Source organism: Girardinichthys multiradiatus, chromosome 17 (genome assembly GCF_021462225.1).
Source record: "Girardinichthys multiradiatus isolate DD_20200921_A chromosome 17, DD_fGirMul_XY1, whole genome shotgun sequence".
NCBI lineage: Eukaryota > Metazoa > Chordata > Actinopteri > Cyprinodontiformes > Goodeidae > Girardinichthys > Girardinichthys multiradiatus.
Genome location: NC_061809.1, coordinates 26955600 through 26973369, shown reverse-complemented (window position 1 = coordinate 26973369; position 17770 = coordinate 26955600). Strand labels below are relative to the sequence as shown.

The window sequence follows — 17770 nt, the reverse complement described above, 5'->3', positions numbered from 1 at the left end:
AAGCATATGAAATCCATGCTGAAACACCGCCTTCAAAAATTAGATATTTTATAGGTTTAAAAAAAAAAAAAAAGATTCTTGAAATCAAGCAATTAAGAAAATATATTATGTCATTAATAGAAATGTTTTCATTACTTCTTAAAATGCATTTGCATTTTAAAATTACAAGTCAACCAAAATATTTACACTTTATGAAATGAAATCAGTTGATGAGAAACTTCCTTACGACGTTCTGTAGCAGCCGAGTGAAAACCTGCTTCTCCAGCAGGGAACGTTTCCCCTAAAGAACCAAATCTTACTGCAACAGGAAAAAATAAACCCCAGTTGTCAGCTAAATGAATATTTATCAGGCAGATAATTCATGCTTAAAACTAAACTTAAAGCTTGTTTACATCTTTACCTTCCTCCAACTTCAGCCAATTTCTCATTAAACAGCAACTTTAACAAACCCACAAGGTTTCCCACAAAGCTGTTAAAAAGTTTGAGGTTAGTAGTACAAGCTTTAAAAGATGCAACTTTCCATATCCCAGAAATATTTGCTCTTTATTTAAAAATGTTAAAGTATGCCTTACAGTGGGACTAAATAAATGTATCCAGTCTGGATTTATTTGTACATATTTTTTTGAATGGAAAACAGACATTTCAAGTACTGCATCATACGTTGGGTTTAGCTTAATAAACTCAACCGGTAAAATTTAAATCTGTTTTGTTGAGTTACAACCATTACAAATAATGCAGAGCAAAAGTTAAGGCGGTACATTCTGTAATGACTAAGCAGGTCTAAAAGTAAAATAAATCAACTGTACAACTTCCTGAGAAATGACGTTTACATTTCACCACAATAATAAAATATGGAAACCTGGTGCAGCCCATCAAAAAAAAAAAAAAAAAAAGTACCTTTAAAATCCAAACTGTTAAAAAATAAATAAATAAAAAAATACACATTGAAGATTAAATGAGAAATTTCAGAGAAAAAAAAAATCACAAACTGGGAAATTTTTAAATCCAATCAATTTCCTGGCCTTGCTGTACTGTTGCAATGTTTTATTTATCTGAAGTTTGAGATTTAAAGCAAATTTACATGCATGTCATTTTTATAAATCCAAATACTGATTTAAGTACATTTGAGTAAATTATAGATGCCCATTAATAAGTAAATCACACAAGTTTATACTTAACCTCCAGGTCTCTTTCAGTTCTGTGTGTTAAAGGCAGTATCGCTGCAATAAAAGCTTCGGAGGCAGCCATTTAAATAAAATTAAACTCCCACAAGTTCTTTACAGGTTATGATTAAGATCATTTCAAATAAAAGCTTAGTTTCACCAAAAAAAAAAAAAAAGAATATTGATTACATGAAACGGAACTACTTTTATTCTGCTCCCGAAACGTCTTACCTAAATATTTACTGGCTGATACATTAGCATGCTCCTTCACAATAAAAGCTCAGAATAAGCTCCACTGGCTCTGATGTTGGGTATAAGTTATGAGGTCTTTGGAAGGAACAAGCTGATCAGAGGCGACTCAGGAGGTGGTGGCACCAATCTTCCTGAGCTGACAGATGAGAACCATGGAGAAGATCATGCCGAAGATCTGCAGAGAAAGCATATGTATGAGTTTGACAAATATTTAGGTCTTAATTTAGTCTCAGAAATACTAGCCAAACTTTGTGGCTTCTATCTTTGTTGATATAATCTGATGACAGCTCCAGGACCATCTTCTGATAATGGGTAGATAAATGTGTTGCCTCAATACTGGCAGCAGGTAGCTGTAGACCCATCTGCAGCTAGACCAACTTCTCCCCATGGTGAAGCACATTTCTGGTACAAGTAACTGAAGCATTTTTAAAATGTATGCTCAACTTATAAGTTGCTCTTATCCATTTTCATGCTCACTGGCAGGTTGGGAGACATCCCAGGATGGAGCCTTTTCCGTCCCACTTTCAAGTTTCAACAAACTCCCCTGGGACTAAGTGGAACTGTGTGCTTTGGGAAGATGACAAGATTGGGCTTTTTCAGCAACAAACATGTTTTTTGTGCCAGATCAATCTAAAAGGACAAGGTGGAATAGAAACTTTTGCTCATCGTTCAGCATGGTAGAGGATGTGTGATGCCATGGACCAGTTTTCTTCCTAAGGCCTTGGGGACCTTGTTAGAGTGCATGTCCAGAACTCTGAAATACCAGGAAATCTCAAGTCTGATTGACTCTGGTGGCCAGAAACCAAAAAGCGGGTCATCATTGGGTGTTTTAAAGTGATAATGATCCAAAATATGTAGCCAAACCTACACAGAAATGGTTCACCAGACAAAAACTGACCTTCTCCCATGTACATCTCAGTCCCCAGACTGAAACCCTACAGAAAACCTGCAGACTGAGCTGAATATGGCGTGAATCCCCAGGGTGAGTGTTGAAGAAGAAGACTAGAAGCTGTCCACTTGGTAAAAATGGGCAGCACCAGAATAACCAGCAGAGGTGCCGATAATTGCATCATCTGCCACATTATTCCACGTTAAATCTCTTCCCCACTGGGAAACACTGGATCTTTTTGAATTCAGCACGAGATTAAGTTGCTCTAATAAAATATTAATTTAAAGAATTTTAAGAATATTTAGAGGTGCCAGTGTGTGTGTGTGTGTGTGTGTGTACGGACCAGAATGACTGCGACAGCGAAGGCTATTCCCAGCGACAAGTTCATGTTGCTCTTCATGTAGGTGATGATTTTGTCGTAGCAGGGCTGCAGGATGAGAACATGACACATTCGTCACATGATTGCTGAGAACGCTGTCAAAATTAAAACTAAGTTAACAGATCAGTGCATCATTTCTGCAACGTCTTACCTCCTGATAGATGGCACTGGTGCATTTGTTCTCAGTGGCAGTGCTGTTGCAGCGGCAGGAATCTGGGGTTTTAGTCCAGTCTGACGGCCCATTCATGAGTCCACAACACTTTAACTGGAAACAAAAAGATTTTGTTTCCAGTTCTTTAGATCAGAAAAGCTCCTAGCACCACATGGAAGCAGCTAACCACCTCAGTTTAGCTTCAGGTACCAGAAAGCTGTCTGGTTCTAGTGATCCTGAATCATTTTTTATTCTGGTGTAGGCATAAATAAAACCTCAGATTGTCTCACATGATGAGCTGGGTATTCCCTCTCACTTTTCCCTCCCAAACATTTCTCTGATTTGACTTAGTGATGCTTTTTCAAAGTCCAGCTGTGGTTCCAAATTGATTAATGTAAGCCTCAACCAAAGATTCTGGTTTCGTTCCAGAAACCACTAGGTGTCAGTATAATGATGGCATTGAAAAGCTAAATATCTCTTATTAGACAGTTTCGGAAAGAAAATCGTCCAGATGCAGTTTTTCCAAAAAAGAAAACATGATCAGTTTAAAAGGAAAATAGAGTTGGGGTGGCTGGGACTAAATGTTTGGTCTGTTCATTTCAGGGTTGTTTTGGTTTTGAGCAAAGTGGACTCTGTCTGCTGTCAGTGGACAGTCTCTGCTGCAACCATAACAAGATCTGCCTGGATGTTTAAACTTCAAGCAATCTGTCAAACGTCTACAGGTCAAACCATCTTTTCACCAATTTGTCCATTTTTACTTTGTATCCATGCATTTAAAACAGTTTGGAGTTAAATCATACAAATGCAATGTAAAATTATACATCTAAAAACAAAAGTCCTGGTTCTGATTTCTGTTCAGTTGAAAGTTAAAATATAGCAGATTTGAACCCCTGATCAACCAGAATACCTACTGGATTGTTTAATTTCTTAAGAGATCCTCCTCTGCCTGCCTAGTTTTATAGTGTAACATTTACACTTAAAAAAAACCCTCTATTTTTTTTTTTTTTTTTTTATTATCTGTTTGATTTTCTGTATCATTGTAATGTTTTTCTGTATGTACAGCACCTTGAGTGCCTTGTTGCTGAAAAGCGCTATATAAATAAACCTGACTTAAAATATGTTAAATGTTCAGTTATGCTTTTTTGAAGTCAGCAGTGCTTCCAAACTAACATTTTACTACATCTTTATGAATATTTATCTCCAGAAGTTACCATGGTAGATATACGTGTAAAAAACATGAATGTTGAAAGACACAGCAGGTATAAAATAGTCACTGGGCAAACTGGGTGTGCACAGTGTGGTGAAGTTATATACCTCACGCTGCAGTTTCTCCATGTCGTCAATGACATTTTGTGGCTGATTTGAAATTGGTGTTAGATCCTTCAGCTTCTCCTCCACAAAACCCTTGACCTAAAAACAAAAACATGCAGTTTAATCCTTCAGGTAAATGATGTTGAAGCAGGAAAAACAATAGCATGGTGCACTTTACCTTGTCTCCCTCAACAGCTGCCAGGATGCCTGCTGCCAATAGCAAGGCGAAGATGAGGAAGAGGAGGATGAAGAACTGCAGAAATAGAAAAAAAGGTTTTAATTCTGTAGCACAGGTCAGAGTCTGAGATGCACTTTCCAGTAAATTTCTTACTGGTTAGATGTTCCCAGCACCATTTTTACACCTCTACAGTTTTTTTTATATCAAATTATACAGCAGCAGGAATGTATTTTAACTTGAAAACAGCATTCAAATCTAACAAGCCCTGTTGAAAGTAAGTGTTTGACAGGATTTACTTTCTAGTACATTTTAAATCAGCTAACCTGGTGAACCTACAATAAATTGAAGCACATATTTCTGCTTTCAACAACGTTCTTTTGTATGTATAATTACTGACGAACAGTCAGATGTACTGTTAAAAATCACAGCTTTTATTTTGGCGACAGGAACTCCCTCCCTAAGAAGTTCATTTAATATCTGTTCAAAATTAACATATTACACAAATTCTGAAGTGACAGTACTTCGCTTTTATACCATAAATGTTTCAAAGCTTCTGAAAACATTAGTTTTATGGGGTTTTTATGTAATGAGTAATTTCACTCATGTTGTGCAGCTCACTGTGACTGTCTGGGAGGGGACCTTTATTAATAAAATAAAGAAAATAAAAAAAATAGGTACTACATTGGTCTAATTTCAGTTTTTAACAGCATTCCAGAATCTGTTGCGGTTCGTGGAGGTCCGTTTTCTCAAATCACTAAAGCAGCAACGCTCCTGCAGGAGGAGGTTCTGCTCAGCATTAGCAGTAATCTACTCAGACATGACGGCTCCAGACCCCAGAGGAAATGCAATCCACTTACGGGCAGGGTGAAATAAATGGTTCTGAATATTTAATTCAGAGGCAAAAAAAAAAAAAAAAAGAAAAACACTTTTCTAGTCATTTAGTCGAACCATGTGGAAATGTTTAAGGCAGCAAAGCATATTTTTTTTATCTTGGTAATGGGGGCTTAAGCCCAGATGCAACAAGAGTATACCTGCTCTTTCAGGGTTTCTATGAATCTTTTGGTAATAAATTCCCAATCTTCCCAGATAAATCCGGTCTTAGTCTCAATGAACTGGGTCTAGTTTAAATGTCAGATTCAAGAAGGTCTACAGGCCAAATAGAGTGAAATGGACCTTTAGATTTTCTCAGTGTGTGCACATATATTTTCAGTTCAGCGTCATACAAAAACCCAGCTCAACAGCAATTTATGTTCAGGATTGTTCTAGATTGACCCCTGGTCCAAACATGTATCCATCAATAGGTGGCGCCATCATTAGAGGGAAGAAACGCAAGCCAATGGAGGCCAGCCTCAACAAATCCTTTTAAAGTAAAGAATTGGGCCCAGTCTAACCTATAGTGTATAAATGCTTTTAAAGTTGGTTTGGATCCGTTAGGCTGTTTGCGAATCAGGTTATTAAAATTTTCAACACAAATCAAAAAATGAATTGATTACCAGGTACCAGTTATGATACTTTGAGAACTTTGACATTTTTCAGGGAATGCAGCAATTTAAGTTAGAAGGTCTGGTGAATTATCTTAATGTTGACTGCCTTTAGCTCAAAATTTGAACCTCCTACTGGTCTTGTGCCTTGTTGCTGAAAAGCGCTTTATAAATAAACTTGACTTGCAAAACATGTTTAATGTTCACATAAGATCTAATCAAGATGTGCAAAAACAGCAACAATCTAGAAATAATCTTCTCAGACCAGCTATTGAGGAAACCCAGAAACTTAAGTTTACTAGGTTCCTCCACTTTTTTCCTGCCAAAAAGCCATACTTCTCAGTCCATTTTTAGAATGAATATGTTTAAAATTATCATCATTTAGTGATATGTCTAGAGGTCAGGCTATAATTTTGCCAGAATCTGCAGGCGGGACATACAGGTGGTTCAGGAAGAGACTAACGGATGAGAGCTTCAATAAAAGATTGATGAAAGAATGAGAAGATGAACAGATAAAATAAATTCTGGAATAAAGTCTGTAAATACAAATAATTTTCTATACCCATCTAGACATAGACAATACTTAAATGAACACCCAAACTTTTCAAAGACTCTGTAGAAACATTGTATTTCTCAAACATTGCTTCAGATTAGTGCAATGGTAACTCTTCATTGTGGTTCATTGTTCACCTGGTGAGTCAATCTTTAGGTATGTTTGCTTGGTTGGGGTGTGGCTTGGACCCCATCATAACTGCTTGAGGTGTTTTAATGTCTCATTTCTTCACAAAATCTTTTGAAGCTTCACATATCCATCAGGACCACTTTAAATTTTTACCTGCAGTTCTGCACCTTATTCACCAGTTGCTGCAAGAAACTAAATCTTTTGGTTTACGTTCATGTAAAATGATTCCTACCAGCAGCAGCAGGCAACGGTTCTCTCTGTAGGCTCCACAGCAGCCCAGGAAGCCCAGCACCATGATGATCACCCCAATGGAGATCATCAGCTCAAAACTAGGAAGATATTTCTCTGTAATCTGTAGGAAAGACGTGGGGAGAGATTAAGGTCATAAAAACATCAAACTTAAAGATCGATTCTCAAGATAAATGGAGTCTCACCGCATTTCCATCTTTGGTGACCTTCAGGTAGATCCCAACTCCAAGGATGACGCAACCACAGATCTGAAGAGGAACAAAGAAAAATGAGATTGGTTGCAGTTCCTGTTCAAGAGGGTTTCTCAGTTCTAAGCAACAGGAGTCACTTTTACAATCAGTTTACGTTAAACTAGAACAGAATAGGCTTTTTCACTCCTGGCACAAAAACAAATCAACAAAAACTGAAAACAGTTATAAGATGGCCTATTAAACAGCAAACACAAATGTTAAAGAATGGCATTGCATTTTCAGAGGATTAGACTAGACTAAAATGCATTAAAAAGGGGGAAGTGAAGCTAAAATTTCAAGCACAATGATAACAGGGCAGAAAACCCAGCATTTACCCAAGTTTTCCCCTCATACAACAAGTTCAGGAAAATAGCAGTAGAGTAAAAATTGAGACAATTTACCTACAAACAGAATTAGCTGCTAATGGCAACACCTGAGGAAAGATCCCCCATCCTGTTAGTGTGGAAACGTCTAAACCTCAGTTTGTAGGCAAACACTGAAAGCAGTAAAATACAGTGTAGCTTCTCTGAGAACTTTAACAGCTCTACAGCTGAGTGGAAACTTACTGGATGTTGGATTGAAAAAAAAAAAGCCCTGAGGTGACAGAAACTAAACCGACGTTTATTCTGAAGGTGTTACCAAACGCAGGAAAATAAACTGTACAGAACACTTGTTCCAGATCTCCTAGATAAATCTGGAAGAGTTTCCCTGGGATTACTGTGACATAAATGCACAAAGGGAAACCTGCAGATCAACATAGCGATCTCAGTGAATCAAAGAAAAACAAACACACCCACTGATCTGAGATAGAGACAGGTCAATGGGGGGGGGGGGGTGAATTAGTTTTCAGAGAAATTACAGTTTTATGGCAACACTAGTAGCCTTTGGAAACGAAACAAAGTGTTAATAAAGTAGGCAGACAGAAAGTGAGGTGGAGAAAGGTTAAAAGACATGGAGCGTATAGGTCTCCAAGGTCAGGACTCGAACCCAGTAAGGCAGCATTGAGGAATAAGGCCTCTGCCACACCCTCATTAACTAACAGTTTTAATCAAATCTGATCAACAACCTTTAAGACAGCCAATTTTATTTTTTTTTATTTTTACTCTATGCTAAAAAATTTATCTATATATTAATGTATATATTATTTATTTTAACATTCCTTGGAAGCTTTTTTCCAGCTCAGACAAATTGCCTTTAGACAAAACATTAGCAACAACAAAAAATGAGATTTATATCGTGAAGTAGAAAACAAATCTGCCATGTTTGTCTTCATAGTCATTGTGAGTCCATTTGAGTATACTTGCAAGTCATATTTGCATTAAACTGATTGATATCAGGCTGGTACTGATGAAACAGTCAGAACCAAACCATTTAAACATGAATTACTAGAAAGATACAATCATGCAGCAGGAGGAGACATGTTAAATATTTTCTGTTAAAACTAAAGCTTTTAGCCCCCTGCTTTAAAATAAATGATAAATACAAAAAACATCAGTCGGGATTCATAGATCAAGTTATCCGTAAAAACTAAACACTATGTTAACTCTTCTGTACATGAAGCAGAAACAAAAGAAAAAGCCAATTTGAAACTCTGCAGACATCAGTCTCTGCAGTGCTTTTAGAAAACCCTTATCTGTCCTCATAATCAGGGGCTTTGTTTATGTTCTGCAGTCAGGATATGGCCAAAACAAATGGCAGAAAGAGGATCATAGTCTCAAATACCCAGTTAAAAAAAAACAAAAAAAAAACAGAGGGAGCTTTAAACTTTAAATCTAGCAGCTACTTAAAAATAGCCAGGGTTTCCCTTAGCTTGGTCAGTGTTTTAATTGTAAAAATTGAAGAACATCCACAACTCTGGTGGAACATGGCATGTTTGTAAAGCCAATTAACCAATGAGTGGGGGAAATTTATATTCAGGACAGCAGAATGGCTTAACTGGACAAGAACAATGTACAGATTTCTGATTAATTTATCAGATCCTGATCGGATTTATCCATCTTTTCACTTCCACAGAAAAACAAACTGGCTTCAGAGTAAACAAGGAGCAGACTCCACCCTCAACATCTCCACTAATCAAGTCAGCATTGATCGGAGGATGTTTCTGGAAATGACTGAAATAACCTCTGGCATAAAAAAGCCAAACCTTACAAAGAGAAACAGATGTTCTTTTCCAATTACAAAAGTAGGAAAATAATGCAAGATAGCAACAGAATCCTGGGATTGTCAGTTTAACAGGACACTGCTTCATGCAGCTGTTAAGCTAAGCTGCACCAACATTAACACAATGAAGAAATCCTAACCTTCTGTAAGATACCAGACAACCCACCTTCTTCAAAGCAAGCAAAATTGGTGCCGTTTTCATTTCAACCCCCTTATAGTAGCTTTTTAACCTTTAGCTCTTCAACTAATGAGATTTCCCATCAACAGTCCCGTCTGTTTTTCCACCAGCAAATTGGGTCCTGGTGCTGGGTTGGTACCAGTTCAGAGATGGGAATGATGGAGCAGCCATCAACAATTCCCCAGTTTGTGGATCCTACCAACCTATTACAAAGGTTTTAATAAAAAGTCGTTCAAACCCACAGTTCCCTTACAGTTTAAAAACACACATCTGAGTGTGAGAACATAGGATGGGTCAGACAGGAAAGGTGTGTTTAAAGGCCTGAAGGTGGGGCTGATGAAGCAGAGACTGGCCCAAACCAACCAGGTAAGGTCAGTAGACCTTAATGATCCGCTGATGTTTTGTACTTCAGCTTATTGATAAAATATTGCTTGTTGTGTTCATGTCCAAATATACTCGTACTCGTCGTCTTCCGCTTATCCGGGACCGGGTCGCAGGGGCAGCAGACTCAGCAGAGACGCCCAAACGTCCCTCTCTCCAGACACCTCCTCCAGCTCCTCCAGGGGGAGCCCAAGGCGTTCCCAGGCCAGCCGAGAGACATAGTCCCTCCAGCGTGTCCTGGCCGTCCCCTGGGCCTCCTCCCGGTGGGACGTGCCTGGAACACCTCCCAAGGAAGGCGTCCAGGAGGCATCCGGTATAGATGCCCGAGCCACCTCAACTGGCTCCTCGCGATGTGGAGGAGCAGCGGCTCTACTCCGAGCTCCTCCCGGATGGCCGAGCTCCTCACCCTATCTCTAAGGGAGTGCTCAGCCACCCTACGGAGGAAGCTAATTTCAGCCGCTTGTATCCGGGATCTCGTTCTTTCGGTCATGACCCAAAGTTCATGGCCATAGGTGAGGGTAGGAACGTAGACCGACCGGTAAATTGAGAGCTTTGCTTTTTGGCTCAGCTCTCTCTTCACCACAACGGACCGGCACAGCGCCCCCATTAATGTGGCAGCCGCACCGATCCGTCTGTTGATCTCCCGCTCCATTCTTCCCTCACTCATGAACAAGACCCCGAGATACTTAAACTCCTCCACTTGAGGCAAGAACTCCCCTCCAACCTGAAGAGGACAAGCCACCCTTTTCCGGTCGAGTACCATGGCCTCGGACTTGGAGGAGCTGATCCTCATCCCAGCCGCTTCACACTCGGCTGCCAACCGCCACAGCGCATGCTGTAGGTCTTGGCTAGAAGGGGCCAGCAGGACCACGTCATCTGCAAAAAGAAGAGACGAAATCCACTGGTCCCCAAACCAGACCCCCTCCGGCCCTTGGCTGCGTCTAGAAATCCTGTCCATAAAAGTTATGAACAGGACCAGTGACAAAGGGCAGCCCTGCCGGAGTCCACCATGCAGCGGGAACAGGTCCGACTTAGTGCCGGCAATGCGGACCAAACTCCTGCTCCGCTCGTACAGGGACCGGATGGCCCGTAATAAAGGGCCCCCAATTCCATACTCCCGGAGCACCCCCCACAGGGCATCACGTGGGACACAGTCGAATGCTTTCTCCAGGTCCACAAAACACATGTGAACCGGTTGGGCAAACTCCCATGAACCCTCGAGTACCCTGTAGAGGGTATAGAGCTGGTCCAGTGTTCCACGGCTGCTCCTCCTGAAGCCGAGGTTCGACTATCGGTCGGACTCTCCTCTCCAATACCCTGGCATAGGCCTCACCAGGGAGGGTGAGGAGTGTGATCCCCATGTAGTTGGAACACACCCTCCGGTCACCCTTCTTATGTAGGGGGACCACCACCCCAGTCTGCCAGTCCAGAGGCACTGTCCCCGTCCGCCACGCAATGTTGAAGAGGCGTGTCAACCATGACAGCCCTACAACATCCAGAGACTTGAGGTACTCAGGGCAGATCTCATCCACCCCCGAAGCCTTGCCACCGCGGAGCTTTTTAACCACCTCGGTGACTTCAGCCTGGGTGATGAAAGAGTCCAACCCTGAGTCCCCAGCCTCTGTTTCCACCAGGGAATGCGTGATGGCAGGATTGAGGAGATTCTCGAAGTACTCCTTCCACCGCCCGATAATGTCCTCAGTTGAGGTCTGCAGTCTCCCGACCCCACTATAAATAGTGTTGGCGAAGCACTGCTTCCCCCTCCCTCACTTCGAGGCCAACCGGTAGTCCTTCTCCATGGACTCACCGAACTCTTCCCAGGCCCGAGTTTTTGCCTCTGCCACAGCCCGGGCCACAGCACGCTTGGCCTCACGGTACCCGTCAGCCGCCTCAGGAGTCCCACAAGCCAACCACAGCCGATAGGACTCCTTCTTCAGCTTGACAGCGTCCCTTACTGCCGGTGTCCACCACCAGGTTCTGGGATTGCCGCCACGACAGGCACCGCAGACCTTACGGCCGCAGCATCGACAATAGATGCGGAGAACATGGTCCACTCGGACTCTATGTCTCCAACATATATACATATATATCCAACAGATATAATTAGAAACAATTATAATGAAATCAGTTGAGTAAAATTATATATGAAAGTTGATAGAGTTTAATTTCTACCCAGAAACAATCAAAACATCTGCAGATTTTTAAATTTGCTCAGTTTACAATGTCTAAGGTTGTCCAACAAAGTCTCAACAAGCTTCAAGAGAAACTCGACCCAGAGTTTTCCCTCTGCAAGTCCAGTCTGTTCAGCCCAACCTGCACATCAGGAACAGGTGGAGCGTTTCCTCCTCAGAGACCCACACCTACTCTTCCGTGATTAGATGGACATTTCTAAACACCCGGTCTCTTTGTTCACAGGAAGCAGCCAATCGCACCTGTAAGGGCGTGTCGCTCAGGAGGTCGAGCACCAACATCCCCTACTGGCATTTATGAGGTTTAATTTTGAACAGAACAGTTTCTTTAAAAGAACCATTTGGTGGAAATTTTGAAGTTATGCCTCCAAAAATGTTAATGGGTTTTCGCACCCCTTACGTCTTTTTAAATCAACCCAGTTAATAGTTAAACGGACCAGTTGTCTGGGTCACCAGTCTGTTTATTTTGTAGGTCAGAACCTGAAAATTCAGAAACCACTGGATTAGAAGAAGCAACTGCTTTGCTTTAGAAAAAAAAATTATAATAATAATAGCTCAGTTATGGAGAAGCTGCAAACTGCTGTGGAACCAGTTTTTCTTTCCAACATATTTTCCCCCTGAGACACCAAACCAGATTAACCCCAGTGCTGCCAGATCCAGTTTACTAGTAAAACACTCCTTCAAATTGCAAGAAACCGGTTGCAAACTACCTGAAGATCAACTTTAAAAGTCAATGACGCAAAAAGACGTCTGCAGAGTCCCTACTTGACAGATGAGGTTGCATCTTGAAGCCAGTTATTTAAAGAAAAAAGAAGGTTTAGACCATAAATTCAGAAAGAAACCTGTTTTCTTTCATGTACTATATGGTTGAAACACCCACACACTTACCCATCTATAGCTGGATGGGTTCAAACACCAGTTCTCAAGGGCTACATTATCTCCTCACCATGCATCAATGTCAGCATCCTGCTTATTATTTAGTTATTTAATTCAGGTGAGATGAAGCCAAAACACTTCAAGAAGTCCTCGAGAATTGGAGCTTGAATTCCTTGTTTCAATTAAATCTGACACATTTTCAAAGTGGGATCTTTAGCCTCACTCAAATGTCTGCAGCTCCAGCTTTAAACATAAATATCTGGTTTTAAGCAAAAATATTACACAGGACAATTTCCTAAAAAAAAGGTAGAACAGTAGACTGGTCTGCCTTTGTACATGCACACCACCTTTTATTTAATTACCAACAGCTAAATATGAACCAGATTTTTACCCAAAATGTTCCTATGTTTGTGCTTAAGTCAGTAGTTTACTGTGTAATTATCCAATGTTCTGCTTAGGTAACGGCTAATTGCTGGCAAGACAACTTGCCAGAAGGTGCAGTTTTGTACATCATTTAAAGAAAACTAGCATTTAACACATTAAAGTACAGGAGGTCATCCCTTAAAAACTATACAACTTAGAGGAAAAACCTCAAATTTTATTTGCAGAAAGTGGTTAAAAGACCGAGAAATTAGATAAAGTTGAATATTTAGGGTTTTAAAAGAAGGTTTAGCAGAAAATTGAAATTAAAGATGTTTTAATGTCTTATTATAGATCAACATCTATAAATTGGTTTTTATTCATACTTTGTTTCAGCAAGGAAAAAAACCCTGTGAGGTCTGAGTAGAGCATTAACTCATTTAGATGCTGAACAACCTCCCTGATCCATTAACGTTTACTACGAAATTCACCGGAGGGAATATGGGGAAATGCAGATTAATAAAAGAGACAAATGGGTTCTGCAGAACAGGAACCACTCTGGATGAATGCTATAAAGAGAAGTCCGGTACATAGAAGCCCTGAGGGCGTCCGAGTGGGAGAGAGGTTGTGAATGATATTTTGGCCGAGGAGGAGCAGACCACACCCCGAAACCTGTTTTCTTTGAGGGCAAGGCTAAAACATAAAACCTGTTCTACGAGAACTACAAGAGAAACACAACTGAGCAAGGTGAGATCACTCGAACAGGTGAAACAGAACTAAAAAGCTTCATCTGAGCCAGAAAACATGGAAAACCTGCCTCAGAGCTGATGGTTTTTTAAAAATGTAAACATAAAGCAATAGGAATAACTCACCCAGAACAGAAGGTTGAATAAGAACAACAGATACTTGATGCACCTACTAACAGCCATGGCTTCCCTCTGAAACTGTAGCTCCTCACAGACACAAAGCAGCTGTTGTACAATCACACCAGAGCCTTTCACCTGGTTCCCTTCCCTCCAGCTGAGGGTGTGCTCCTTTTCTACATCTGCCTGCTGAACCCTCCCCCTTCAGGCTCCTCCTAGAGGCAAATCAAACAGATAGAATATGAAGGCAGATTAAAGCATTTCTTTGACCCAGGCGGCAGATAATGTAGAGCCAACAGGTTAAATGCATATGACATGCGTACAGTGAACAAAAGACAGAAAACAGCTGCAGGAAAATCCTAAAGTTTTGCTACAGTATCATGAAAAAGTATTCATGCCAAATTTTGACATATTAAAAACACAAAGTCTGATTTATTTTGTTGGGATTTTATGTGATTCACCAAAATGCAAACATAATTCCAATGAAGTTGGAGTAAAATGTAAATAAAAATGGAACAAAATGAATTGCAAATCTTCTTCAACCTATACGTAACTGAATCCACTACAGACAATATATTTAATGTTTAAACTAATAAGCTTTGTTGTTTATTTGCAAATATTCCCTCATTTAAATTTGATGCGTGCAGCAAGTTCCACAAAAAGCTGGGTCAGGGACAACAAAAGACTAGGAGAGTTGAGGAATGCTCCTAAAACACCTGTTTGGATCATTCCACAGGTAAATGGGTTAATTGGATACAGGTAAGTCTCATGGTTGGGTATTAAAGGAGCACACCTGAAAGGCTCAGTCATTCACAAGCAAGGATGAGGCGAGGGTCACCGCTTTGTGAACAACTGAGTGAGCTAATAGTCCAAAAGCTTAAAAACGTTTCTCTGTTTCAACTGAGCTGTGAAACATGGTCGCCATTTTCGTTTGAATCTGTTTGGAGAATTGCTTCTGGAAAGTCTATTTTTCTCAATTCTCCAAGAAACATGACTTCGTATATCCATTGTGTGGTACATAGGGGCAGAGTTCGATTTCCATTGAAGAAGCAAATGGCGTCTAACTATTAGACAGGTGAAGGACAGGACCTCTAATTGTACAGTGGAATAACAGTTATAGTCAGGGAGACCAAAGATTGAGGAGAACATGAGGAGAAACACCAGTTGATTTAGAGAGTCTCTTTGACAGAAGATACTCTCAGGAGTGGGCAAAACAAGAACATGGGTGAAAGGTGGCAAGGAGAGCCTTACCTGTCCCAAGCATCCACCTAGCCTGGAAACATCTGTGACCATCTAGCTTTGGCGCAATGGCACATAAACAGAACTTTAAACTGAATAAATATTAGATGGGCACAGATGGAAGTTTTGTGAATGGAAATCCACCAGTTGTCATCAAAGATCAGATCCAACTCATGCTCCTAGGCTTCCTTTGTCCTTATGATCAAAGGATTTGACATATATTTGAGATAGGTGACCTCTGGGTGGGAATTAATTCAACAAAATCATTGGATATCAGCGTTGGAGGAAGATGGGGAAAATTAGGAAATGAAGATTTCGCATAGTTCTTAACCTGAAAATATCTAAAGAGATGAGAGGATGGGAGAGTATATTCCTTTACGAGGGAATCCACGATGGAGAAGGAATGATTGTGCTTCCAGCTGACCTCAAGAAAAACATTAACGATTTAGACCAAAACGCAATGTTGCAGATGCTTAGTAATAAAATTGAATGTTGGGTAAGGAGAGTGCCGTCAAACTTACACGTTTCAAGTATCGTGCTGCAAATTCTGGGAATTTTAACTTTCCATAAAGAGTCTGAAACTGATTAAGCATTTTGAAGAACACATTGGGTAGGAAGAGAGATAGGCGCTGAAAGAATGTGTCTCAATGTACAATTGCAAGGAATTTAGGGATTTCATTACCTACAGTCTATAATATCAAAAGATTCAGAGAATCTGGAGAAATCTCTGCACATAAGTAGCAAGGGTGAAAACCAACATTGAGTGATCGTGACCTTTGACCACTAAGGAGACACTGCATTAAAAACCGACATCATTCTGTAACAGATATCACCACATGGGCTCAGGAACACTTCAGAAAACCGTCGTCAGCTAACACAGCTCGTCGCGCCATCTACAAGTGCAAGTAAAAATATTCTACCATACAAAAAACCATATGTCAACACCCAGAACCGCTGGCGGCTTCTCTGGGTCCAAGTTCATCTGAGATGAACAGAAGCAAAGTGGTAAAGTGTGCTCTGGTCTGACGAGTCCACAATTCAAATTGTTTCTGGAAGTCATGGACGTTGTGTACAAAAGAGTAAAAGTAATATCTGGACTGTTATCAGTGCAAAGTTCAAAACGCGGCATCTGTGATGGTATGGGGGAGTGTTAGCGCCCACAGCATCATGGGTAACTGGCACATCTGTGAAGGCACCATTGATGCTGAAGCGTACATACAGGTTTTGGAGCAACATCCACTGCCATCCAAGCAATTGTTTTTTGAGGGACGTCCCTACTCATTTTAGCAAGACGATGCCAAGCCTAATTCTGCCCGTGTTCCAACAGCATGGCTTCGTGGTAAAAGAGTTCTGGTACCAGACTGCGCTGCCTGCAAATCATTGTATTCAGTTTTTATTTACGTTTTACACATCGTCCCAACTTCATTGGAATTAGGGCTGTAAGTAATTTTGTAATTATTTTTTGTCTTATCTGGCATTCATGTTCAATCCCCCTTGAGTCAACACTTGTAGAAATTTGTTTCTCTGCAGGTCCAACAGCAGGTCTTGTTTGTCTCTACCTCCTTAAAATCATCTACAGACTGAAACTGATGCCCATTCTTCTTTGCAAAACAGCCTAAACTCAGTTAGATTGGATGGAGAGCGTCTGTGAACATCAACTTTCAGGTCATGCCACAGATTCCTCCACCAACTCTGAGCAGCCCCTCTGTCCCTGATGCTGCATCCCCCTACACCATGATGCTGCCACCCAAGTGTTTCACAGTGGGTATGTTGTGTTCATGGTAATGTGTAGCGTTAATTCTCAGAACATATATTGCTTTGTTGGCTAAAAGTTTCAGATTTGGTCTCATCTGACCAGAGCACCTTCAGTTTAGTTTTTTTAGTTTATTTCAAACATGACTGGAAAATAAAAGAGAAAAAGAAACTAACTAACATAATATAATAACCACATATATAATAAACCTAAACAAGTGTATTTTTCTCATCGTCATCCACCTTCCATGTTTGCTGTGTCTGCTTCATGGTTTGCAACAAACTGCTGACAGAGCTTCTTATGGCTTTCTTTCTCCAGAAGCTTTCTTCTTGCTATTCTTCTGTAAAGGCCAGCTTTGTGAAGTGCTCTGCTAATAGTTGTTCTATTGACCAATTCTCCCACCTGAGATGTTGGTTGCTGTAGCTCCTCCAGAGTTACCATGATCCTTTTGGCTGCTGCCATGAATAGTGCTTGCCTTACCCAGCCTGTCAGTTAAGGTGGACATCGATGTCCTGGTCAGTCTGCTGGTGCTCAATCCTCCATGTTCAAATGGTGGATTGGACAGAGCTCTGTGAGATGTTCAAAGTTTTGGATATTGTTGTAGAACCTAACCCTGCTTTAAACTTCTCCACAACTTCCTCCCTGACCTGTCTGCTGTGTGTCTTGTTCTTCGTGATGCTGGTTGTTCTCGAATGTTCTCTAACAAACCTCTGAGGGCAGAAACAAAACAACTGCAATTAGACTGGGATTCAGTTTGACACATGGACTGTTTTTACTTACAGTGTTCTGTGACTTCTGAAGGCAGT

General features: G+C 40.7%; 1 protein-coding gene across 1 annotated transcript; it reads right to left on the bottom strand.

Moving 5' to 3' along the window:
• Nucleotides 1-524: 524 nt before the first annotated feature.
• On the bottom strand, nucleotides 525-14138 carry LOC124882712 (tetraspanin-8-like). The gene is made up of 8 exons (XM_047389213.1): nucleotides 13982-14138; nucleotides 6921-6983; nucleotides 6719-6838; nucleotides 4324-4398; nucleotides 4149-4244; nucleotides 2835-2948; nucleotides 2648-2731; nucleotides 525-1590 (listed from the first exon to the last, which is right to left on the bottom strand). The coding sequence occupies exons 1-8, from the start codon at nucleotides 14036-14038 to the stop codon at nucleotides 1522-1524; spliced, it is 678 nt and encodes a 225-aa protein (XP_047245169.1). The 5' UTR covers nucleotides 14039-14138; the 3' UTR covers nucleotides 525-1521.
• Between the last annotated feature and the right edge of the window lie 3632 nt (nucleotides 14139-17770).